The 27,206-nt window shown below is 38.6% G+C and overlaps 1 protein-coding gene across 4 annotated transcripts in view; it reads left to right on the top strand.

The window, feature by feature from the left end:
* Positions 1-27,206, top strand: part of rhbdl3 (rhomboid, veinlet-like 3 (Drosophila)) — a 119,348-nt gene that overhangs the window by 46,566 nt on the left and 45,576 nt on the right. For all 4 annotated transcript variants that reach the window (XM_047366464.1, XM_047366463.1, XM_047366465.1 and 1 more), the window contains one exon: positions 21,714-21,872. In XM_047366464.1, the coding sequence (XP_047222420.1) occupies positions 21,714-21,872 (159 nt within the window). The remainder of the gene's footprint in view (positions 1-21,713; positions 21,873-27,206) is intronic.

The raw sequence follows: 27,206 nt of genomic DNA, 5'->3' as shown, positions 1-27,206 counted from the left end.
AGACAACATCACGCCTAGCAACAGGGTCAACCACACTTGCCCCTAAGATAGGAATTTCTGTCGTCTCATTGCTCCAAGTCTCTCTCAGCAAAGAACTGAGTCACTCTTAAGCTAGGAGTCATTGCCAGGAATTTTTAGGCTAAGATAGGAGCTCTTTGAGAGAATTTTTGTGAATATGGGGCCAGGAATTTAAATCCTTTTACAAAGCAGAAGGTGGTTCAGTGGGTGTAAGAGCTGGTGTGATATGATCCATTTTCCTGGTGTTGGTTAGGACAGCATTTTGGCTAACCTAAAGCTGCCTGATATATTTTTACAGAGACCTGCAAAGGCACTGTTGAAGTAATCTAACCTGCTGAAAATAAAAGCATGCACCAGTTTTTCTTTGTCCTGTTTTGCCAGACAACCCTTTATTATGGCAATGTTTTAAAGATGATTGTGAGCTGCTTTTCTAACTGACTGTGGTTGTCAATATTTAGAACCAAGTCCAAAACTACACCCAGGTTCCTGGCATGATTTGTGGTCTTTAGCCCTATTGAGTCTAGTGGAGCACTGATCTTGATCCTTGCATTTTGGAACCAATTTATAAACACTGACTCAGTGAGTGTAGTGCATTAGGGTCATACAGTGGCACCCACTCTGGGTAATGTTTTACCTTTTCTTCCCTATAATCAGTAACTCACCTGTGCACATCTCTAGCAGTAAGTAACACATAACACCTATAACGTTTTACAAAAAAATGGTTACTGACAGACCTGCTAAAACACAACATGTGAGACTGTCATTGAAATTTCCACTTTAGTGAGATGTTTATAGTCTCATTTTACTTTTATAAACACAATTTAACACATCACTGAGATCTAGGTCAGCTGCTGGTCTGAGTGTTTAACTCACCAATGGTACTAATAACGTACTCCTCCTTCAACTGTGTTAGATGATGTGACAAAAGAATGTGGATGCGTGTGAGGGAGGAAAAGGAGACTGCCATGGTTACCTGCCTCATTAACATGAGAAGCTGTGAGAGTGTGTGAGTGTTTTTCCATTATGACATGTTTGAATGATGGCCAGAGAATGAGGTGCCCCTGGTTTTGCTGGTCCTCCCTGGTGCTTCAGTGTAATTAGCAGGGAGACTAATGAGCTTTAACAAGGCAGGCTTTTTATTAAAGCTGCTAATTGCACCATGCCAGTGCTGAACTTGTGAAGCGGAAGGATGGAGACAGTATTAGTTCTCTTGTAGATGTCAGTTTACATCACTGATCCATAACACTGAATACTGTGTAAGTCTTTGTTTTGCTGCTGAAAGCCTGACTTTGTCACCATATGCCCCCATTCTGGCACCATCATTGTTTCCCTGGTTCATTTTTGTTCCCACTCATCTGGACTCGAATCTGTTGAGTTGGTGCCCAGGTCCAGCTGTTGCTGAGCAACTTTTACAGTTCTGTAAAGGCACAGTGTAGCTGACAGGGTGAGGCTGTGTTTTCATAGAAATGTTTGCTTGGTTTGGTAAATTTTATAGAGGGTCCTCTAAAAAGGGCCCTAAAACACAGCACCCTGGGGACTAACAGATAGTGGGGTAACAAGAGGTTGGGATTGGCTAAATAACTATAGTTAGGTGGCAAGGGGCAATGATTGAAAATTTTAGCGATTTTTAATCAAATTAACAAATTTGGACACCACCTGATTATCAGGAAGGAACAGCCAAACAGCTCTTAGTCTCTGCTAGTTATTGTTTTATGAACACCTGCCTGGTGAGGTGTGGTATTATAGAACAATAGATGAAGGAGTGAATTTGCGCACTGGTGTTCTCAAACAGCAAACCCTTTAACAAAATACTTCAATTTCCAGTTAAAATACTGGTCCAGAATAGAGGGTGACACGGGAGTGGATTTTCTCTCCTGTCCCATCTCGCTCCCACAGAAAAATGTCTTGTCCCATCCCAATCCCAGGCCAGCATAACGAAAAAAATCCTGTCCCGTCCCACTCCTGGTAAATTGACTCCCACTCCCATCCCGCTCCCATTCAGAACGACTCCCACTCCTGTGCCACTCCCATTTTTGTTTTTTTCATTTAGTCTTTTGGCAATTTCTTTCTTTGAAGGACCACTTAGGTCCCTGTTTTTAGCTGTAGTAAAGGCCAGTTAAAGTAAAAAGAATAATAATGAAGAAATAATAAAATATCAAACAAGGAAACAGACCATGCCTATCTTAGTTGAATAAACAAAATGTACCTAGTTGTATTTTACTTATTTATTAAGTGATCGTTTCCTTTGAACAATGACATCACTTTTATGTTTCAAGTTGCTGAAAAGAAAGAAAAATGCACCTAGTAAGAGAACTGTACTTGTTGAACAAAAGGACAAAAAGGCATTACCTTCATAATTTAGAAACTGTACCTCAATGGTTCACAGCCCTGGTCCTCAAGGACCCCTTCCCTGCAGGTTTTAGATGTGTGTCTGCTCCAGAACACCTGATTTAAATTCTGACATGACCTCCTATACAGGCATCAAGAATGGAGGGTCAAACTGGACAAAATTAATACAATAAAATCATCATTAAATAAATAAATGTTGTGAATGTCCCATAAGCGGAGTAAATGTAACATGAAAGAAATGTAACATTAAATGTGCCATTAAATTAAAGGTACCATTTATTTATTTAATACATCATTAGAAACAATAAATGTACCATTATGTCATGAAATGGACTATTATGCAATTAAATGTGCCACTGAATAATTAAGTATAATTTTAAAGACGACATGACATAATTAGTGGTACACTTAATATTTAATGACGTATTAAATAAATTGTACATTTAATGGTACATTAAATTTTTTTCTATTTCACAACATATTTATTTAATATCTTCCCTTGATGAATCCTTTCTATACGGAGCCCGCGAGGGGACAAGGGGGATTTTTTCTCTTTTTACGTTCTCACGCAATAGTCTTTGCGTTATTTCGCAATACTTTGTGGGATAGTTTCCCAACCAGATAACTGCAAAAATGAAACAAACACTACACCCGTTTTGAGATTTATTGAGTTTTATTTTGAAATCAGCATTAAATAAAATTATCTTCAAATCAAACTAAAAGACAGTTTTTATCCACAAGCTGTTAAACAAACTACTGAACAATAATACTGCACAAAACCACATCTGTGACATTTTGTTTGCTTATTACTGCTGCATGATGTGTACTTTTTTTTGTACACCATTAGTGTTTTTGTTTTTATCGTGATTTGAACGGTTCTTCTTATCCTAAGCATTTAATCGCATTGTTTACTGCGTGTTAACCTGCATATGACAAATAAACCATATCAATGACATATCAGTGCTGTTTGTTTTATGAGCAGTTTATCATCTGTGCTGCTGCTCCAAAATGCCGAACGCAAAAGTATTGCGTGGGGACGCAAAATAAATAAATTTCCCCATGTCCCCTCATGGGCTTCCGTACCTTACCTCTTAAATCTTTAGGTCACATGCAGCAATTTTGTTGGTCAGATGAGACGTGACACATGTTGGTACTTTTGGTTTGATGAATGAAGAGATGCAGGGCTGATTTAATCCAGAATCTGTCTTAAAAGTGTCCCTTAATCACTGGTGAACTTGATTACAACTAAACACGTTTTACAAGCAGCAGACTGCGTGTTAACACCGCTGCATTCAACTCTCCTGAAGTTCGGTAATATTTGCGACTTTCCTGTCAGCTCTATGAGTTTAATAGATAAGTCCTTACTTCTGACTTTACGTTACAAATCCAATTTTACCACGTCCAGTTCTCCACCTGCGTTTGCTCCCTCCATCCTGAACGCAGGTGGAAAACATCGAGCAGAAGCACTGTTGGCTTGTGGGTCGTGTAGTTCGTTTGACTCACATTATAGTATAGGCTTCTTGGAAAAAAACTACACAATGGCGGCGTCGATTCAAGTTTTTTTTTCTTAAAGTTTATAACAAAGTCTCTATTTTACATTTCCAAAGACAATTGATCCTAGTTTATTTTCCCTCCTATTGGTTAGCTCCCGCTCCCATCTGCTCCCGTTCATTTTTTATCCTGTACCGTCCCAATCACGTGATCTTTACTGATGCTGTCTCCCGTCCCGCGACCCGTGGGACTCCTGAATAAATGTCAGCCTCTAGTCCAGAACCTCTTTAACTGGGCTTGTAACATTTAACTAAACTACACAGTAAAAATGAATAGAAGAATGAGAAAAACTAATGAATTACAGACTATCAGTAAAAAGAAACAATAAAACACTAATAACTGATGACATAATGCAGGAATATCACAGTTCAGTGTGAATATAGGAACCAAGGTTTGAGGAATTGGTAATGAAGCAAAATTGGCTTTAAAGCTAAATAAGAACAACAGCTTCTGAGTTTTCAAACAACCAGTTCACACTGCAAAGCAGAAAGGAAAACATTATTTAATGAAATAATTCATAAAAAAATAATTTGCTAAATTAGAAATCAATAACATTTTGGACAATTGATTCTTAATGTTGTTTACTAGGCATCATGGTGATGGATTGAATGGAGTTATGGACTACCAAGATGGCATTGAAAAAACGTGTATAGGCTCACAAGCTGGCCAACAGACATACGGCCTATAATGTCACATGCGGAATCAGCGGCTCAGCTAAAAACAAAGAAAAAAGCAGCTGTGGCGCAATCAAGGATCCCCTCTAAGTCCCACATGTACATTTAAATACCAAAAATACAAATATTATTGCGTATATTAGCACTGGCGGCTACAGTCGATCACGGTGCAGACAGAACAATCTATATTGTAAACACAGCAGGACTAATGATGGATACAGTGTTAGCACTAGCAGAGCTTTAACTTTAGCATAGCAGGATTTTAGAATTAGCAACCGGGATAAAGAACTGCCATCTAACCTGTTTCTCAGGACTATGCAGTCATATATTAATGCAGAATAGTGAGAGGAGAGCAAAACAAAACACAGACAAAAAGGAAATAACTCATGTTGCAGGAGTACAGTGACTGTCACAATGATCAACTTTCCAAAACACAGCCTATAGCACTAATAGCTTTGGGTGTGCGGTTCAGGGTCTGCAATGGTTCAAGCAATTTAAAGCACATCAAAACAGAGCAATAAACAATGTTAATATTGTTTTATCCTAATTAATTAATTATCTCTGCCCAGACACAAGCTCTTACTGTGTTCTGATGAACAGTGAACCACTATGGGTTTAGCATGTCCAATGTGTTAGTAAATTGCGGGCCAGCTGCTCTTGGTCTTGCTGTTGGAGTAAGTACTTGCCCAGTACTGGTACACTGTTCAGCACATGGAGCTGTGGTTTCAAAGCTGCCTTCTTCAGGCATTGAGGAAACCACTACGTCGATGTAATCAGACACAGACCTGTCTCTACTTGGAGAATCTACCCTCAGATTCTTTCTGCAGGAGGTCAGACTGCCAGGTTGGGGGGCCTGTTTTGATTTTCAGCTGGGTGTACTTTACATTTGATCCAAGGTTATCTTTCGAAGCTCAGTCTTTTACTCGGCAAGCGAGGTCATGATGTTCGCGCATGTGTCCCCCCCTATGGAGCAGTTGCTACGGGAATTAAGAAAAGTGCTGCTGTGCGGTGAATTTTGCAGCCCTATGATGTCAGGGGGATTCCAACTCTGGAACTCTTTCTTGGGAGTTGTCATTAAAATGGGTAATATATTGTGGGATTCAGTGTTTTTGCCAGTATCTTTTGTTCTGTATGTCTTTTAGTCCTTGCTCTCCATGTGACTGTGTTGGAGGATCCACCAAAAAGGGGAGGGTGACAGCATGTTCCCAATATTTAGGGATCACACTTCTTAGGATACCTGGGAAATGTTACTTTAGGGTGTTGAAAAATAGACCTTGACTAATTGTGGATCCTCAGCTTCAAGAGAAGCAGCCGTATTTTGTCATGGGCATGAAAAAGTGGACCACATATCTACCCTCACGAAGCTGCTGAAGGAGTCATGGAAGTTTGGTTGTCTGGTCCACAGGTGCTTTGTGGATCTAATAAAGGCTTGTGACTATGTCCCGTGAGGTAGTTTGCAAGGGGTACTGTAGGGCAATAGGTTGCTAGAGATGCTTATTAAGGGTATCCAGTCTGTAAGTAACCAAAACAAGAGTTGTATGTCCATTCTCAACACTAAGTCAAGGTTTTTTCTAGCATAGGTTTGACTGTGTTTGGTGTTAATGGCCAGGATCTGAAGACACAGTTGTAGCGGAGAGGGTGTCTGGTTAAGAAACCTCCGTGGGGTGGCTGGACTCATTCTGACAAGGGTGTTGAGCTCAGTCATCCAGGGGACGCTTGGAGTAGAGCTGCTGTAAGCACTGAATTAGTGGTTTTAGCATCTGATAACCAGTGCACATCTCTTTTGAGGTTTTTGAGGCCAGTCTTGCTGGAAGGGAACCCTGAGGGCAAACCCAGATCTCTGTGGATAGCCCGTACCCTATTACAGATAAGTAGAAAACAGTGGATAGATGGAAACAAATGATCCATATCTTAATCTAATTGTTCTTACTTTAAACGCTTTGAGCGACATCTGAGTGCTTTGAGTGCCTTGTTGCTGAAAAGCGCTATATAAATAAACTTGACTTGACTTAAACAGTAATACAACTTCTTTAACACTAATGCTAAAAGCATTATTATAGAAAACTTGACTGGTTTTGAAAATTACATTTCAAACCTTAAATCTTGTTCCCTAGTCTTGAAAACTGACCCTCTAGAACGTGGACCTTTGACAATGGCTACAATGACCAAATCCTAAACTGACTGCCAATCTGAAACTGCCTGATCAGTTTCTCTTTGTGCAAAGTTGGTTTTGCAAAATGATGTGGCATTTCAACTTGTTTTTCTGTTTGAGGCGGTGTTAAATTTGACCTCCCAGATGTTTGTATAATATTGTTTCATAGTATGGGGCATAAACAATGGCAGAATAAACAGAGAACCAAAGATTTTGGATGGCTGCATCGAGTGCAAAGGGTCTGTAAGAACTTAAAAATATTTTCTGTTAATTAACCCAATTCTGCTTGCCCAATTGCAGCAGCTGTCTTTCACCACAACAAGTGGGCACATTTTGCCTGGAGGAGTTTCTCTGACCACAGATTAGTAGCACAGCAGAGAGATGTGTGTAAGTACATGTGACTCCCTGCCTCCTGTTGTGCAGAGTGCATGCGTAGAACACACAACTCTACAGGAACCAATGTTGACTGATTAATTGGTCATCCTGCTTGCGCCTAATTGCCTGCCGGTGTTTCCCCTTCGCATAACCAGACAAGCCAGTACAAAGAGCCTGCTGGACAAGTTTTGTTCCTCTATGGAAAACTGGATTTTCATTTTTGATGTGCTAATTAGAGGGTTTCTTTCATGTTTGTGTAAGAAAAATCTAATTTTCCCAGCAGCTTGCAGTTAAGTTTTAAACCACTGTATAGCGATGTAGAAAAAAGGAAATGATTAGCAGACAACCTGCAACTGTTGAAACTAAACCTTATGATACTGTCTACATAATCGTATTACAGTTAATGTGCTTGTGGACTTCATTATAGAATCATCTGTTGCTTAAAACGTAATCCACCTGTGTGACTTTAAATCACCAACTTTTTGTGTTTTGGCAGGTAACTTTAATGTTGTGTAGCGTCAGTACAAATACTGAAGAACACAACCCTAGCTTATACTCGTGAAGAGGAAGGAAAATGATGCATAATGATGGATGCATAATGCTGTGGGGTTGCCTTTTGTCTGCAGGGACAGTGAAGCTGTTCAGAGTGGGAGAAATGATGGCGCTAAATACAGGATAACCCTGGAAGAAAATCTTTTAGAGCCTGCAAAAGACTTGAGACTGGAGCAGAACATCACTTTTCAGCAGGACAACAGTAAATATAAAGCTAGACTTACAGAAAAATCGTTTAGATAAAAGGGTTTTACCTGTTGGAATGGCCCAGTCAAAGTCCAGATCTGGATCCAATGGAGAAACTGTGGCAAGGTTTGAAAATTGAAAATCCAGTCTGACTGAGGTTAAGCATTTTTTTGCAAAGAAGAATGGGCAAGACATTTCTGTCTCCTGGTGCACAAAGCCAGTAGAGACATTGATCAAAATACCCTGTGGTTGTGGTTGCAGTGAAAATTGGTTCTAAAAGGTATCAACTCAGGGGATCCAAATATAAATCCAGGACTCATTTTTAGGGTTTTATTTGTAAAACATTTTGAAAATTATGTATCATTTTCCTTCCACGACACAAATATGTACTACCTTGTGTTGGTCTATCACAAGTCCCCATGTGACACTTTGAGGTTTGTGGTTGTTACATGACAACATGTTGACAAATTTAAGGGGTTTTGTGTGCTGCAAATCTCATTCAATGTTGTGCTGCAAATTAAATTTGCAGCACACAATTGAATAAATTCAATATAACAGTAATGTTCCATCTTCATTATTAAAAAGCGATTTTAGAAATTTTTATTGACTCCAAACGCAACGTTTTATTAATTTTCAGTTTTCAGTTTGATTTATGGTCTCTGTTGATCTCCTCAACAGATAGAGTGACAGTAGTAGCAGAGTAAAGCCCTTGTGTGTGACTGTGTCTCTATGAGATAGGTCACACGCTCTCCTGAATGACTTTTTCCTGCCTCTTTTTGCATCACCCCGAGGGACTGAATCATTTTTGAGCATGAAATTAGATGACCTAAACAGGATAAAACTTCCCTGCCCTGTCAGTTTGTTTCACACTATTACAAGACAGAGTGACTGTCTGGTTGACTTAAAGAAACATGTTTTTATATCAAATGAAAATAAATATTTCATTATTGGATTAGACATTTTTGATTAAAATTACATTTATTAATTAAAGGTTTTACCATTTTCAAGATCTACTGCAATGCGAATTATGTTGTCTAGTAATTTCTTAGGATGAACTGATTCAATCTCATGCATAGGTTTGAGGTCTCGCTAAAGGCCTTTATAAATTATCATAGAGCTGCACAATATATCTGATTGTAATTGCCATTTGTCATAATGCGGTTTTTTGTTGGACCAATATGTGGGGAAGAACTCCAGAAGCTCGAGGTTTTCAGGTAAGATGAGTCTTTAATGTTCATGGCTGGACACGGACCGGGTAGCAGGCGTGCACACAAACAACACATAAGGAACCAGCTGGTAACAAAGGCAACAAACGGGCTTAAATACAAAACTGGACTGCAAGGGGAACCAATGGCACACGTGACCAGACAATCAAGGGAAAACACAGAACAGGTGTGGGCTTGGTGTGCAGGGAGACAAAAACACCAACTCAAGAACTCAAAACACAAGCAGGTATGACACCATCACAATATCAGTGTGTGCAGTATTGCAATTTCAAAGCAATAATTAGACATACTGTTTGAAAAGGTATAATATTTCCAGCATCAGGAATTCACAGCCTACATATCCATAATACATTTGGCTAGTTAGATGGAATCAAATTGCTCTTAATGCCCACACCTGTCTAATACCTGGTTCAAACGGCGGCCCTGATCTTCCTCTTTCGACATGCCTCGATTATCTTGATGGTTCTTAAGATAATCATATGAGATATTCCTGCTGTGTGTGGTGTGTTAAGAGTGATCTTATCTGTTAGGAAGTTGGGCCTGTTGAATGTGACGTAGCCAATCAGAAAGCGAGGTGGCAGAAACACGGGAGGGAATTACTCTGAACTCATGTTTAATCTCAAGACGATTCGCGAGATTTCCCGTCTGACATTTGAATGTTCAGGAGTGAAATCTGTTCGTGGGTGGTGTGTTGTGCTTACCATGTGGCTGGACAGACTACACACTGTAGGACCAAACCTGTTATATCTAGGAATTTTTATCATCATCATTTAAGCTTTTAATGAAATGTTTAATATTTAAACAGCTAGCAGTAGCTTATGTCGACCGGAATGATTACTACTTCACTGTTTCAAATACAAGAGCTTTTAATCATCAGTGTGATCGTGTTAGTTTTAATGTTAGCATAGCTAGCATGTAGCATCCTTCAGTATTTCATTTATTTTCCTGTCGGTCTGTCTCATATTGAAAGTACCTCCGAACAACTCTTTCTGTTTGCGTTGTTGGCTAAAGAGGTTATAATTTTTTGTTGGCTGTACTCTCCATGTTAGAGTTTAAAACGTCCAACAGCAGCTCATTGTTTTGGTCAGATGAGGCTGCAGGAACTGGCTGAGTGTCTCTGATATTGCAGCGCTGCTGCTGGAAGAAGTGCGACAAATAAGAATGGGTCGGTTTATATTGATTTTGACACAAATGAGTATCATTGAATAATACACATTTTTGTATTGATTATAACGATATTTCAAATATTTTGGCAACTCTAGTTGGCAAATGGCTAATCTTAAATGAATATTAGCTTTGTACACCATAAATAGTCAATATAGTTTTGTGGAATCTAAATTAAAGCCAATCACATACCCTCATATTAATGACTTTTGCTGATGAATTTCTTGTTTACATTAAACTACAGTCTGTGCTATAACATAAGTAGCAAATACCTCACAGGCCTCGGCTTTGATGTCATTAGGAGCTTGAAGAAATAAATGCGACTCCTACAATGTCCAAAACATATTCCAGAGTGTTGCTGTTTTCTGTTATAACACCACAAAAACTTTGCTATTTACTGCTATTTTAAATGTGGAAAAAAATGTTTTGGTCACAGCATGTCATTGAATAGGCTGACGTTTGACATGACATTGAAAATATTGATTGAATAAATTTCATGACCTCGATGCCCTGCTTACATGGTGGTGAGGTGGTTGCTCTGTTGTCTCACAGTGAGAAGCTGGTCCCTGGAGGGAGAACAAGAGAGGTGTTTTAGAAAGTGTTCTGTGTGTTTTTCCCTAATTTTGCCATCTAAACAGTGACATAAATCGTTGAAAATTGAAAGAGTAGAAGCTGTCTATGTTACAACCTAGAGAAGATGTCTGACTCACAACACAGAAAAGTCATTTTATTTACTATGTAAAAAACACGTCCCAATCAAGATATTGTTAGATGTCTAACTGTGGCAGTCACTGAGTCGACTGTACACTTCACTGTGAGTACTCTATCTAACTTTCTTTATTGAATTTTAAACAATGTGACAAGCAATTCCAGCTATTGTTGTAATAACAAAACAAACCAATGATTAGTTGTATGCCAGTTTCGCCTCAGTTCACCCTTGTCTAGGTCCAAGCACGAGACAAACAAACAAAATCTCTGGCCTAAAAAAATGAAAAAGATATGAGTTGGGGAGTTGATATTTGGATGACAGTTCCGAGAAGGAAAACGAGACGCTGTTACTATAAAGGTCCTTAACTTTCTTAATCCCCTTACTATGCCATATGTTGAAGACCGAATCAATAACTGAGGGCATAAAGTTGAAGTTTTTAAATAAAGGGGTTTGTGATAAATGCCCATGCAGGCCATAGTTTTTTTGTTATCAAAACACCTTGGTAATAGGTACAGAAACAAGCTGGAAAATGTGTAAAGACTTGGGGAAACAACCATTTTGATCAAATTAACACGCCCTACTAGAGATAATGGTAACAACGACCATAAGGACCATCAAGATCATTCTCAGTACTCTCAAATAGAGGTAAGAAGTTGCTCTTCATCATGTCGGATGTGTGAGAAGAGAAAAAGGCCTGGTAGTTGAGCTTATGACTGGAAAATGCACCATAACTATCCAAAATCTCAAAAAGCATTGGAAACAAAGTAAGAAGGTTGGAAGTATATAAGAGCAGATCATCCGCATTAAAGGGACACCTTGTGGGTTACCCCTGACCTACAAATGCCCTTAAAACCCTGTTCAGAGGGCAACCAAATAGCCAGAGGCTCTATAGCGAGAGAAAACAGCAAGGGTGAGAGGGGGCATCCCTGTCTAGTGCCCCTTCCAAGAGGAAAGGATGGGGACAGTATGTTATTTGTTTGGACCGCAGCCTGCTTTGATGAGTTCAGCAGCTTAACCCAGAGAATGAAGTCACTACTAAGGCCAAACTTCTCCATTACTTCATACAGGAACCCCCACTCCACATGGTCGAAAGCCCATGAAATAGTTGGGGGAAGTACTCGCTGAAGACGGGATGCAAGAACTTTAGAGAGAATTTTCAAATCTACATTTAAAAGGGAGATGGGCCTGTAGCTGCTACACAGTAAGGGAGCTTTCTCCCTTTTAAGGATCAAAGATAATGTAGCCACTGATGGGGTATCAGGCAGATGGTGATTTAAGAAGGCTTCATTATACATGTCCTTCAGAACTGGTGCCAGTAGATCCAAATTAGTCTGCCGAGAAGCCGTAAGGGCCAGGTGATTTACCTGGATTTAAAGACTTAATGGCTTCTTGCACCTCCATTACAGAGATGGGCTCACCCAGAGCTATTGTTGATTCATTGCTAATCTGTGGAAAGTCTATTCCATTGAGCATGTCGTGTTCAGAGGGTGGAGAGATAGAGGGTTACAGTTCTGAACAAAATGATGCATATCTTTCATTTACCTTCCCATGGTCAGAAATAATCTCCGCTGTAACTGATTTGATGGATGGGATTAGTTTTGAGATTGCTTCCGCTCTCACTTGGAAAGCCAAAAGTTTCCTAGCTTTGTCACCTGATTCAAAGAAGCGCCATCTCGTCTTTGTTAGCTGAAACCGCACAGCAGTAGAAATGGTCAAGTTAAAGTCAGTTTGGAGCTTTACCTTTCATTATAAAGACCAGGATCAGGGCAGGATGCATATCTAGAGCCAATGTGTTTCATCTGGTTCAACAAATTAGTGGTATGGAATAACCTCTTTTTTTGTCAAATGAGAAATTAAGCTAATATGTTGACCTCTCATGTAGGCTTTTGAGGCCTCCCAAAGTGTGCCTCTCGAAATTTCAGACGAATCATTTATTTCAAAAAAGAGTGATAGCTCTTTCTTTAAGAACTGCTTGTAGTTTTCTTCTGTTAGCAGCATAGAATTAAATCTCCAAACAGTCCAGAGAGGCTATTGCATGGTCAGATACAGCTATAGTGTGATAGTCACAAGCATTAATTTTAGCAAGTAGTCTGACATCAATAAGATAGAAATCTATACGTGAATAGGTACGATGGGCATGGGAAAAGAATGAAAATTACTTGGCTGTAGAGTTCACGTCTCCATGGATCAGCCACAACTTGATTTTGAAAACATTGAGACTTTTAGCAGAATTACTAAGCAGAACTGTTCTGTTTGAAAACCTATCCAACAAGGTATTTTGGATTAAATTAAAAATGCCCCCTATAATAAAATGATAATTTTCTAGATCAGGCATAGATGAGAAAAATTTAGATATAAAGGTATTGTCATCCCAATTTGGGCCATAGACACTAGCTAGTACCACCATGGAGCCATGCAGCTTACCAGATACTACTACAAAGCAGCCATGTGAGTCCGCTATTAATCTTGTGTTGTTCAAACAGGACATTGCTGCGGATAAGTATAGCAGTTCCTAAGGCTTTAACATTAAATTTAGGATGAAACACATGGCTAATCAAATTCATTTTAAGTCACATTATCTTTTTATTGCGAAGGTGTGTCTCTTGAAAGAAAAATATACCCCCATTAAGTTGATGAGCAAATGAGCCATGACCTTGTTATTTTTGGTAGCATTTCCACTTCTGGGAGAAGGAAGGTCGATGCTTGACATATTGAAGGCAGAGGGATGTATATATATATATATATATATATATATATATATATATATATATATATTATATAGATCTGTCTGTCTGTCTTTACAGTACTGTGCAAAAGTGTTAGGCAGGTGTGAAAAAATGCTCTAAACAAAGAATGCTTTCAAAAATGGAAGTAATCATTTATTTTCATCAATCAACAAATTACAGTGAATGAACGAAAGAGAAACCTAAATGAAATTAATATTTGGTGTTACCACCCTTTGCCTTCAAAACAACATCAATGCTTCTACTTGCACACAGTTTTTAAAGGAACTTGGCTGGTAGGTTGTTTCAAACATCTTGGAGAACCATCCACAAATCGTCTGTGGATGTAGGCTTTCTCACATCCTTCTGTTTCTTCATGTAATCCCAGACATACTCGATGGTGTTGAGATCAGGGGGTCATACCATCACTTCCAGTTTTTCTTGTTCTTCTTTACGCTGAGTTCTTAATAAATAATTATTAATTTGGCTGTATGTTTGGGCTCACTCACTTAGCATTTTGTAAATTGATAAAATTTTGTAAATTGATAAAATAAACAATCATCATTTATGTTTCTGAAAACACATTATTTGTTTACAGCATTTTTTCCACACCTGAAATGTGAAGCCAAAGTATATGTCCAAAAGCTGAAGCTTGGTCAAACCCTGTTCATGGATCTGGACAATATTCCTCCACAACAATGTGAGACCCCTTTAAAGATGCACAGAAAATGACTATTACGTGGTTTACCTGTGAAATGTGGTTGTGTAAGTTATTGGTCAACGGAGTGTACAGAGTTTGTCAGGAACAGCTATTTTATAATGATTCCATCTTTATTTAATAACTAATGCCAAAGTGGAATTTGTCACGTGTTTTTGTACTGTTGCGGTAAGGTTTAAATAATATTGGAGTCTGGTAAAGAGTGTGAACCAGGTGGAGCAAGGAGACAGATTAGCTTGGAGCAGGCGAAGAAATAAAGATAATTGACAGACAGAAGAAAATGTGGCTGGAGCAAAACAGAGACTCTTGAATACAAACTAACAGAAACTAGAAAAACATGAAACTAAAGCATAACCAGATCCAAAAACCAAATTTGACAAAACATGAACTAGAAGACAAAAACTAAAGCATGACCAGGAAAATAATAAACAGAAACATGATTCAAAACTTCAACTGTGAAATAAGACCAACAAAACCAAAAAACACTCACAAATCATAACAGTGACATTGCTTGTCATTGCAACTGGTTGTTCAGAGCAGTGTGTGACATATAAAACAGTTCGATGTGGAGACCTTTTACTGCCAAGCAGTTTATTGTGTGACACCACGTACGCGGCCGTAAACACTGAGCTTTGCGTTGACGTAAACGCTTTGAGTTCGCATTGAGTATGCGAATATGTGGGAGCCTTTAGTGTGTACTGTGAGTTGAACAGAGGAAGAGACCTTGTGTAAGCCAGTAGTTTTGTGATCTGTTCTTATATGAACAAACACGCAGTTCATATAGTTTTATAAACTCAACAATTTGGTGACCCTGACATGCTTTGAGTCCAGATGTGATATGAGAGGATTGATTTTCAGGTAACCAGTAGTTCAAATGGTGAAACTAGCTTTCCAGGCCCCTTACTACTGACCAGGTATGGACCTCCTATCAAGAGGTAAGATTGAACTGCTTAGAGAATAGTGAATGAGATCTCTGAAACTATCAGTGAATGTTACCTGGAGTAGAATGCGACTCTAAAGTTAAGATTGATGAAGTCTATTGTCATAATCCATTGTCTATGTGAAACAGGTAAAACAAACTAAAGAAACTCAGTGTAACATGTAAAAAGAATGGTCCAGAAACGATGTGCAAATACCTGTTTCTTTTCGTAAATGTACGGGTTGAAAGAGTGAGGACTGTCTATTTAACACAACTGTTCTGTAAACAGTGTAGAATGAATGTAAGGTTAAAATATGCTCTGTAACTGAGGGCTTTTTATGTTTCTGCACCACTTCTGTGTTTTTTTGGAGCAGAGCAAAGCTACAGCGTAAAAAGCAGCACCAACACAACAAAGAGTCACCCCCACACACATTGGTTCAAACCCAAAGCAGTTTTAAATTTCAGATCATGAAAGCATGGAATACAGTCCACCTCTGTAGGCGTTCTGTTGTACCTAGCACCAAGCTGTCAGCATCAGATCCTTTAAGGCCTGTAGGTCCTGAATTTTATGCTCAAACGATCTGAAATTTTTACTCAGCACGTCAGACAGACATTTTGACAATTTGGACATGAAGTTATCTTCCTGACCTTGTTGTTACATGCTTATCATCAGTGGGCCTTGGCTGCCGATGATTATCGTGTTTTATTTTTTTCAAAGTTATTTAGAAAATAAATTTGAAAAAAAAAAAAAAAACTTGACTGTCAAAGGAAGGGGGAATCTGCCCCGCCCCTCCAATAAAACAACGAGGGGATACTGATGTTTGTCCTTGTTCTCCCCCTCCCTGCTACTTGTGTGTGCGTCTGCATCCAGACTTTAATAAGCGTTTCTCCGCCATTCAATGGAAGCAACATAGCTCCTCTCCACCTGTTCTTGGGGGGGGTCAGTCCTGTTGGTGGGGAAATACTGCTGAGTAAATGCAACAAGTAGTTTTCAAGAGATGATTTAATTTGTTAAGAAAAGACTTTATAAATCAGCCTGTTCCTGTGCAAAAAAGTAATTGTCCCCTAAACGAAATACTTGTTGTACCACCTTTCACAACAACTGCCATTAAGTATTTGTAATAACTTGCATAAACTGCCGGTTTAAGGTCATGTTACTGAATTTTATTTAGATATCAGTGCAGAATTTGTCTAGTGCTCTTCAAAACCTTTATTTTCTTTTTTGAGTCACTTAAGGGGGGGACTTGCTGGTAAGATGTGGATCATTGTACTGCTGCATAACAAAAATGTGTTTGAGTTTAAGGTAATAAACTGATGGCATCACTTTGTCCTTCTGGATTTTCTTCTAGAGAGCAGAATTTATGTTTCTATGATTACAGCAAGTCCAAGCAAAGCAAGCTCACGCAATCACACTACGAGCACCATATTTGACTTACAGCAATATGTTCTTTTTCTGAAATGCTGCTAGTTTTAATATGATGTAGCAGAAAGTACACCTTTCCAAAAGTTCCACTTTTGTCTCACCAGTCCACGGAGTATTTTTTAAAAAGTCTTGGGGATCTTAAAGACGTTTTTTGGCGATTGTGAGACTGGGCTTTCTGTTAGTTTTTTTGGATGCCATTTGCCCAGTCTCTTTCATATTGTTGAATCATGAACTCCAAACTGGTGCCTATCTCCAGCAGTCTATGGGTAGGAGGCGGGGTTCACCCTGGACAGGTCGCCAGTCTATCGCAGGGCCTTGACATTAACATTTGTTTGATAATGTTGAACATTTAATTGTGACAAAAAAGCAAGGGACCAAAAACTTTTTTATACCATTTACCATTTGTGCTGATTGGTATACTCAATGTATCCTTAAATTCATTGTTATCTCACAAGGGCTCTGCTCCCATCTTGATCTGTCCTTATCCCTCAGCCACTTGATATGAGCTTGGATTTCATTCTACTTAAAGTTGTTTTTCAGCATATTTCCCAGTGTGTGTTGGGGCTGCTGTATTTCTCCAGGCTATGCAAACGTAAACACTCCAAAAATCTCCCTGACCCTTGGAATCTGCCCTCCCTCTACTTCCATAATATTCAGCTTTATGAAAATGAGGCTGAAGACAAAAAGCCCCGCATTGTCTCCAGTCTAACCTCCCCAGGCTTCGTTGTCCACATTCTCTGCACCCCTCCTTCTGATGTTTTTCTCCTCAGCACCGAGACCCTGCTCGAAAACCTTTAATATCGCTGCATGTTTGGAGGTATTATGTCTGTGCCAGGATTTGTGTGTGTGTGTGTGTGTGTGCGTGCATTATTTTAATCTTAAGGGCTTTGCATCACCCCCCCCCCCCCCCCCCCCTTGAGCTGTTTGAAAAGATGCTGTATGAAGGTTTATGGAAAAGGGTCACACTAATACCTTATGATACCTTAATTAATTAGAAATAGGGCTGCACAATATATTGTAATTTCATCATTATCGTCACATTACTTCATACACAATAACAATGTCACAAAGAGCTGCATGTAATGCAATAGTTATTAACTAATTATATATAGTATTAATACTAAACAGAAGCTGGCTACTTGCTATCTGGGTTCTATGATCTATATTCACAAGAACCCAAATCAATAAGAAATTAACAGTGGTTGCTCATTTATCTGATCATTCACCAACAGTAGCATATATCGCATGTTTTCATTAAAAAAGGGGGTTATACAACATAGCATGCCTGACATTTCCAAATTGCTGCCAACATTTTTTAATCCAGCATTTTTTATGCCAGAAATAAGTTGAAAGCTTAAAAGGATGAAACAGATCACATTTGCGGTTAGCCTTCCTCTGGGTCGATTTGCTCCTTCCCCCTTATGACAGAAAAATGGTACAATTTAACTTACTGTGGCTCATTTTATTACCCAGAAAAGTTGGTTATTAAATGACCAAAACTGCAAAAGTAGAGAATGGCGAAGCAGCAAAATCAACAAACCCCTCCAAAGTCTAACTGTTGTAAGGAAAATCCCCCACACCTTCATAAAAACACACTTTCATTTTAAATAGCTTCTTCCACCTGTTAAACATCCTCTGAAATTATTTTGGAACACCTCGCTTTACTGAAAATAGCTACTTTGAGTCCTTTTCTCTGACTAACTGAAGAGTGTGGTGTAAGAGCAGCTTGGTAGCACTTAGGTACGGTGCATTCGCTGAACATAAAATGATTCGATTATTTTCCTGCCCAGCACCAGTCAGGACCAGTCAAGCTGAAACTTATGCAAATCCAGTCACCAACCAATTCCTTTATCTCTAACATCATATTTATTTACCTCTTAAAGCCCATGAAAACTTGTAATACAGAGATAATATGGAGTTAAAGGGTTAGTTTTATGAAGTGAGGTTCTGTGAAGTTATTATGGGTATCAGTTCCTTTACCTGTACTAGAAAGAGGCCATGTTTCCGTGAGCTTGTTAAAAATAAATCCTGAGTGGTAGAAGCTAACTAGCTAGTCAGATGTACACCATTTTTTTAGCTTACTAATGCCATTTATAACAACTCAAACTGAAAATGTTCATATCGGTTGGTTACAACACAGTGCTGGAGGATTTGAAGAGTTATGTTTGGTGCTGTTTCTAGGTCGAGTTAGCTTGGTTGAGTCTACCAACTGTATTGGCGGTTCATGCTGATTTTGATTCTACCAGGATAAATTTCAGACTACTATAAGACATGTAAAGCACAGGAACATATCATATTTGATCATGCTGCAGCATAGCTTACAGCAAAATTCAAAAATTGACTTCACTCTTGGCAACGCTAAAGAACATTGATTAGTTGCAGCTTTCATACATCCGGCATGCTCAACCAACTTAACTCCAAAGAGGAATACAGACGTGTGTTTGCTGAACAAAACCGAACATATTGTCTCTTGTGAAATTGTAGACTGTTCATACTCGTTAACATAGCGTTGTATCCCACTGATGTGAGCATTGTCAGCTTGAGCTGTTTTTAACTGCTAATGTTAACTAAAACGGTCTGTGTACATCTGACCAACTTGTTAGCTTCCACCACTCCATGTATTTATTTACTCTTCCAACAAGCTTACAAGGGGGAGGGATAAACCCTCGACAGAGAACCCACAAACGCAAGGGGCGAACATGCAAACTCTATGCAAAGGTCCAGGATTCCAACCCAGGACCTTCTCGCCGGAAGGCCATAGTGCTACCAGCTGCCCCACCATGCAGATTGCAGTACAAATATGTAGAGCTTAAAAACTAAATTCTAAATGAGTATATTTTTATTTTAAAATAAGTAACAGATCATATGATATTTTTTAACATTGTTCTAAACCTTAATTAAGATCGGATCAGCTTAATTGACAATCAAGGAGCAAGTTTTATTCCAAGCTGATGGAGAAGTTTGAGTATGGGTCCAAAGTCTGTGTGGAATTGAAATAATCACCGGTTTAAGTGGAGGGACTGGGTAAGGCTTGCATAAAGTTGCCTTCAGAAGCCTATTGTGCAACGACCCACTTCAGCCCCCCCTCCAAGCAGCCAGCCTGTTGACTTCAAGGATTGTTCATTCGGCTATGAAGCCTGCAGTGTGGCAAAGTGGGGCAAGGGATGTGTTTGCATGTGTGTGGTTTTTTTGGTAAGGGAATAACGTATGGCTGTCTGCATCTGTGAGTGACATGAGGAGAGATAACGAGCTCATTTACTGAAATCTTTTGCCAATCAGGGACCTCACATGTTTTCAGTACAGAGAGAGTTGTGGGGGAAAGTGAGAGATTAAGCAGGGTGAGGGGGTGTGTTGTGTCACTGGATGGTGTATGACAGGGAGGGGAGGTGTGTGACAGTCTGGGACAAACAATGAGACACACACTGAACATACTGGTTCTCTAACACTGTTACTGGTGATTTGGTTTTATCACGACAAAATCTCTTTGGCAATCTCTGTGCTGGAGGAAAAGGGATGTTCTTTGTTTTGTTAACTGTTGTGAAGAGTTTACATTTTAAGTGTTAAGTATTTTACCAAGAGAGAGCTACAAAGGGACCTACAGTACCAGTGACGACAATTCATTATTTTTTTAGGACTTTCTGCAGTTGAGAAGCTACTGAAAAATTGCATTTTAAATGTGTATGCTAGTTTGGATTAGGGCTGAAACCATTGATTGGATTGGTCAACTAATTTAGTAATCGAATCGAATTGAATCGTTAATTGGAGTATACCGACTAAAACATACCTTTTGCTGAAAGAACAACCCACTCAGAGCAGTAAGTAAGCCAAAACTGTCCAAAAAATATATGTTTTGCATTTTAGATTAAAAAAAACTTCTTTGCCTGTAAATATGTCTATCCAGAACTTCCCAAGTGGCATAGCTTTAGCTTCACCTAAGCTTTGTTCATGTTTTTACAAATGTTTTGTACAGCTGCACCTTGCAACATGCAACAAAATGCATTGTCACTTTTATTTAATTTAAAGACTTTATTAAAATGACATCATGAGCATTGAATTGAGTTTTTTTTTTTTTTTAATGTTTTTGCCATATACAATGCATTTAAAGTGTGCAATAAATGTTTGTTTTTTAAGTTAAAAACACTTGTTTACTGAAGTATGATAATTTACTAAGAGTATCTCTTGTTAGATTAATTGATTACTAAAATATTCGATAGCTGCGGCCCTAGTTTGGATAACTCATTGTTTTGAGCTATGAATGCACTGATCAGAGATTTGAGGTCGGTTTTTCACCTCTGGTTTGGTAAAGCTTTGGCCTGCTGATACCAGTTTTCATTGATTCTGATTTCTCTAAAAATAACAATGGTTAAAGTGGTTCTTTCTGAACTTTCTCCCAGGAAAAATCTGTTTTCAAATAATGATTTCATTAAATTAAAAAAAGCCGAATGAACAACACGTTTAAGGTCACACCACAGTATCTGAACTGGATTTAAGTCCAGACACCAAAACTCCGTTGTGGGTTTTTGTTTTGAGTCATTCAGAGGTGACCTTGATACTGTGCTTTGGATCAATGTCCTGCTGCAAAACCATAGTGTACATGGGTTTAAGGTCCTGTGATGATGGCTAAGCATTCTTCTGCTAGATGTTCTGCTAGAGAGCAAAATTCAAGATTCCAACAATTATGGCAAGTCATCCAGGTCCATAGGAAGCAGAACAATTACTTTTTCCCAGAGGGCCAGTTCAATTTGGATAGATTATTTCCCTTAATGAATGAAATCATCATTTGAAAACATCTTTTTGTATTTACTCATGTTATCTTTATCTAATATTAAATTTTGTTTGACGATCCGAAAGATTTAAGTGTTAAAAATAACTTAGACACAGATAGTGTCTGTCGCATCTTAGCTAACATGCATTCATCCAGGCAGGGTGTTTGCAGCTTTAATATTTGTACCTTGCCTCTGTTTCGCCCCACAGTACGACCCAGAGAATTCAGGCTTCATCAGTACAGAGCAGTTCAGGGACCTGCTGACGACCCACGGCTCTGAACTTGACCCCCACAAACTGGAAGTGCTGCTGGCTCTCGCTGATGGCAACGCTGATGGAAAAATCTGCTACCAGGACTTTGTCAACTTGGTGAGATGTTTTTAACACTAATGGTTAAATCAGAATTCATATTAAGAAAGTTTTGTCTCACCAGTTTGTAATAACAGATTGGTTGTTTCTTTTGATATCAGCATAGTATTTATTATGTATTCATGTATTCATTTGTGTGGAAAATGATTTGCCCTCATACAGTCCTTTTGTTTTTTGCTTCATTAGATCATGAAACTAGTTTTAATATAAGACAAGAATGACCTCAGTAAAAACTAAATTTACTTTTTATATGGTGTATTTATTTATGAAGAGACAAAAAGCTTCTGGTTCTCTTTACAGAATTGTTTAAATTCACCCACAATGGAGGATTTGCAAGCATGAACGTCCTGTTTCTGGTCATGGCACAGCAATTCAATCACACTTAAGTCATGATTTTGATTACGGCAATTCAATTTTTCTGTCTTTGTTTTTTGTTTTTTTATCCATCCGGAGGGGGACTAACTAGTGTGCTTTAGATTATTGTTCAGGATTTGTAGATAGCAGAATTCTAGGTTTTGTCAGTTCTGACAAGTCGTCCATATGCTGTATTTGCAAAGCAACCCCAGACCATCACACCACCACTACCATGTTTCCATGTAGGTCTGTTCTTTAACTGTAATGCTGTTGTTTTATACCAGATATTACAGCACACACACTTTCTGGAGAGTTCCACTTTTGTCTTGTCAGCCCACTAAATATTTTCTGAAAACTTTTAAGGATATTTATTTCTGATATTAACACTTTTTTGATGATCTGAAACATGTGAGTGTGAGAATAAAGCAAAAACAGATTATTAGGAATGCATTATTTTTCACAGCACTGTGCATGCCCTTGCATACATTAAAGCAGGCAGTCTGACTTGGACTTGACCTTAGAGTTTATATGTTTTGACCTGATGTGGCTATTCACACTTAGCCATTGAATCTTTACACTGAGCCTCAAAATCCATTTTCCAAGATCTCGGCCACAGAATGGAGGTTCTTCTTTACAGAAAATATAACACTCTGGTCACAAATTCCCTTTTTATCGCCCACCTTGCCCTACTTACATTTTCACCTTCAATATGGAGCATGCTGTTTATAGTCCGATATCTCACTCAAGTACCTCCATATGGGCTCTGTCAGGCTGCACTTCCATGCAGGAAGCTGAACCCAGGACAGTAGTGGAGTGCTCTTGGAGTTAGACTCATTGTGTGGAAAACAATAACTACTGGATTGTTGAGGGATTGAGTGTGGACGTGTTAAAATGGCAAGGAATTCATTGTTTCTCTCTCCCCATGTTTCCTGTTCTTTAAGGCGGTTTATTGGCTGATACAGTGGGTGAGGAATGACGCCTGTAGGAAAATGTCAAAGGGAGTTTTTATTGTGCTCTTTCCAGCTCAGGTCACATGGGAGTCTGTTGTTTAGTGTGCTATGGTAAGTGGGACAGAAAAGGATGAGGAGTTTTCATTGTTGCACATGGATTCTTTTCTTCAAAGCCTCTATAAGAGCACAAGTATCCTACTTTGTTTCCCTGAAGGAATATACTTTCTGAAAAAGTTATGTTACATTAATTGAATGGATTTATGTTGTTCAACACAATCAGCCTTCTTTCAGCTGGAACCATGCACTCCAGAGCTGGTTAAACCTGAAGTTCCTTCAGCAGCCACAAACTCTGATGAATTTTATTGGGATTTTATGTGATAGATCAACACAAAATAGTGGATAATTGTGAAGGGGAAGGGAAATTATATGCTGTTTGTGTTTTTATTTTTCAGATAAAAGTCTGAGAAAGGTACTGTGCCTTTGGATTGAGCCCCCAGTAGTCAATACTTTGTAGAGCAAAATTTCACTGTCTGCAGGTAATAAATGCTAAAGTCTTTCCTCAGAATTTCAATTGGATTTAGACTTGGACTTTGACTGGGACATTTTACCACATAAATATGCTTTGATCTTAACCTTTGTATTGTAGCTCTGGCTGCACATTTAGTTTCATTGTGCTAATGGAAGATGAACCTCCATCCTGCACTCAGGATGATCTTTCAGCCACTAACATGTTTTTAGGATTGGCTTATTATCCACACAGCATGAGGCTGTCACCACAAAGTTTCATGGTGTGGGGATGGTGTGCTTAACGCATGTAAGCCAAAAAGTTCATATTTGATCTCATCTGATCCAGCACCTTGCTCCACATGTTTGCTGTGTCCTTTACAACTCTTGTGACAAGCTGCAAACAGGATTCCTTATGGCTTTCTTTCAACAGCTGCTTTCTTCTTGGCACTCTTCCTTAAAGGCCTGATTTGTTTATAACAAGACTAATAGTTGTCTTGTCAATTTTTCTACCCGAGATGTTGATCTCGGCGGTGTTGGTTTTGGACCACATGGGTTCATGCAAGAACCTCCTGGTCAAACCACGGGGCTTTTGGCTGTTTTTGTCATTGCTCAACTGGCCAGTTTAGGTGGATGGGCATGTCTTGGTAGGTTTGCAGCTGTGTCATGCAATTTCCATTTATAGGTGCGGGATTGACAAATTCTCTGTGAGACGTCCAAAGCTTGCTCTGATTCAAACTTCTGCACAACTTTATAAAGGTAAAAGGAGCTCAATACTAAAGAATCCCACACTTCAGATTTGTTTTGTAGAAATTTTAAAAAACCATGTATCCTTTTCCTTTCATTTCACAAAACATTTGCTACTGTGTGTTGATCTGTAAAGGCCCTGTAGATATGCATAAAAATACTGTAAATATTTTATGAACGGCTAAAGGAGTGTATGACAGATTACCATAAAAGAAAATGCTCTCTGAGAACAGTGAACAGGTCTCTGTGAACAAAAATGGCCAAGCTAAAGCAAAAATGCAAACTTTAGAAAAAAAGCAGCACTCCTTCATCTTCACTGACAGTGGCTGGTCTCTTGTACATTTTTATTGCCACAAAAGTAAAGGTGGTCAGCAGGTAAAAAATGTAGAGAGGTTTTGAGTGATAATGGATAAAGGCCAGGACAGCCAGAGATAAATTGTGAGGAGTTTATTTGGCACACTATTTCTTCTTTGCACAGCAGCTCTTCCATCAGCGTGATTGTCAGTAATTGCCTTCTTGTTTGCTGCATCACTGGCAGCATTCAAATTACTGCTCCTTGCTCCCTCTCCTCTTACACTCTATACCCTTACCTCTCTTTGTTTTTTCCTTGGCATACCTTTCTGTTTTTCTTTTCCTTTCTTTTGTCTGTTGCCGCTTTTGTTTTTTATATTTGTCTTCTGAAGTGTTCCCTGCCCAGGGCAGAAACTAGTCCATAATAGCTTTAGATTTCCCCAAGTATCTACGCTTCTACCCACTGTGTTTTCTCTAAGGTGGGATAAAATCAGAGTAATGATTACACTGCTGTGATTTGGGCTTATCTTCTTATTTCTAAGAAAGGACAATATATTGTATCCTTTTGCTTACTGGGATAGCTGCAGCTGTCGTGGTCCTTTAGTTTTCAGTTTTGTCTATTTCAAGGTATTCCTGTGTTTGTTCAATGTTTTATTATTTCCCAGTGCTTGCTTTGTCTCTAGAAGTCTCTAGAAGTTTTTTCTTTCAGCAACAATTTAAATAGATTTAAAAATCTTTGCTATAAAGATACTTGCCTGTCCTGTTTCTTGCCACTAAGCATACAACAATAAGCATACAATGATTTTTGTATTTTTTCGTTCACTAAACTAAAATAGTGTTATCAGCCAAAGATAACATAATTAAATACAAAAAGCAGTTTTTCTTCAGCAGGGCAGATAAAACTGGTCAGAGTTGATGGGAATATGGATGGAGCTAAATTCAGGGCAACAATGTCAGTCTCCAAAAGTGCAAAAAATGGAAAACATACTGCAGCTATAAATGAAGCATGGGTGGTTCTACAAAAGTATTGTCACAGGGGTACTTTTTATTTTTGCACTAAAACTGTTTAGACTTGTATTTCAAAAAAATGTAAAAACTATAAATTTCCTTTTACTTTACAATTTGGTACTCTTTATGTTGAGCTATCACATAAAATCTCAAAATACACAGACGTTTGTGTTTGTAGCGTAACAAAATGTAAAAAAGTTCAAAAGGTAGTGCTAAACGTGCCGAACAGTGTAGAAGGATTTCAGTAAGAGTTTATTGCATTGTAAAATAATATTTAAACTTGACTTATGCTTGGATGAACTCCAAGGTAATGATGAGCTCTGATCCTGAGTTCTGGCACCATGACCATAGTGTTACACTAGTGCTCATACTTGTGCCGCAGAACATCAAGGCTATCCATCTCCAACTGAAAAATTTCAAATACAGATCACGGTTACTGAAAGCAGGAAGTTTGCTTGCTACAAAATAATATCCACTCTAATTGTTTTTTATGTGTTCATGGCTGGAATTTGCATGCATGGAAACCAGGGATTTCTCCCTCTGCAACAGCAAAGAGTCTGTTGGTGACAACATCCATACATCTCTATAAAGTCACATAGGAAAATTGTTAGCTAGGTTAAAACATTGTGTTGGGACTTAAATTAAATACTGACACCTTTAAAGCCTGCTGTGATACTGCTATCAAAATTAAATAACCCTCTGAATCTTAGCTGGAAATGATAAGCTTGCACTCCTTCCCTTCCATTCATTATCACTAAATCACTGTATAGCAGAGTCTATCAATATTCCTCTACATTTCTTCCTGATAGTCACTTTGTGAGACAGGCCTTTTTTCCAACCTAGCAACAGTGTCATATCTGCATAAAGACCTCAATCTTCTGCATATTAGAAATGTTAGTGTTCTAATTAATATGCATCCTCACTTTTAACCACTGGCTGCATTTCTTTTTATTTAAATTTTTTTTTTCAACTTAGACACTTTTTACAAATCTTCTAAAGATCCTCTTACACACTAAATATTTTCATTTATGGAATATTTATTGTACATGTACAGAAATCTGTTTTGTGTTCTTTTTCCTTTGGTTTTTGGTTGTTCGCTGACCTTGACAACCGCATAGTTCTCCCCCGCCTTGATTTTTAGCAATGAAAAAGATTTTTTTCTGCTATTTAAAATAAATTGCAGTGAGACTTTTTAAATAAAGAATAGTACAATTAGGGCACTATTACAGAAGCATTGCAAGCATTCTGTTAGACAGATCTGTGTTTATACTGGCAGAAACTAGGACTTGTGGTCACTGAAGGGTATTCAAGGGGTTTCCAGGAGGATTGGGTCCTGGGGCCACTATTCTTTGTTTGTTATAAAAACAGCTCCTCCCCATTTGTTTGGGATCTGCTGTCTACAACCTGCTAAAAACTCTGTCTAGAATTTCCTATTTAAACCAAGAGAGTTTGAAGTCAAGTTACGGTGAGGTTGTAAACA

Source organism: Girardinichthys multiradiatus, chromosome 5 (assembly GCF_021462225.1).
Source record: "Girardinichthys multiradiatus isolate DD_20200921_A chromosome 5, DD_fGirMul_XY1, whole genome shotgun sequence".
Lineage (NCBI taxonomy): Eukaryota > Metazoa > Chordata > Actinopteri > Cyprinodontiformes > Goodeidae > Girardinichthys > Girardinichthys multiradiatus.
Note: the sequence above shows the minus strand (reverse complement) of the source record. Positions and strands in the feature narration are given on the sequence as shown.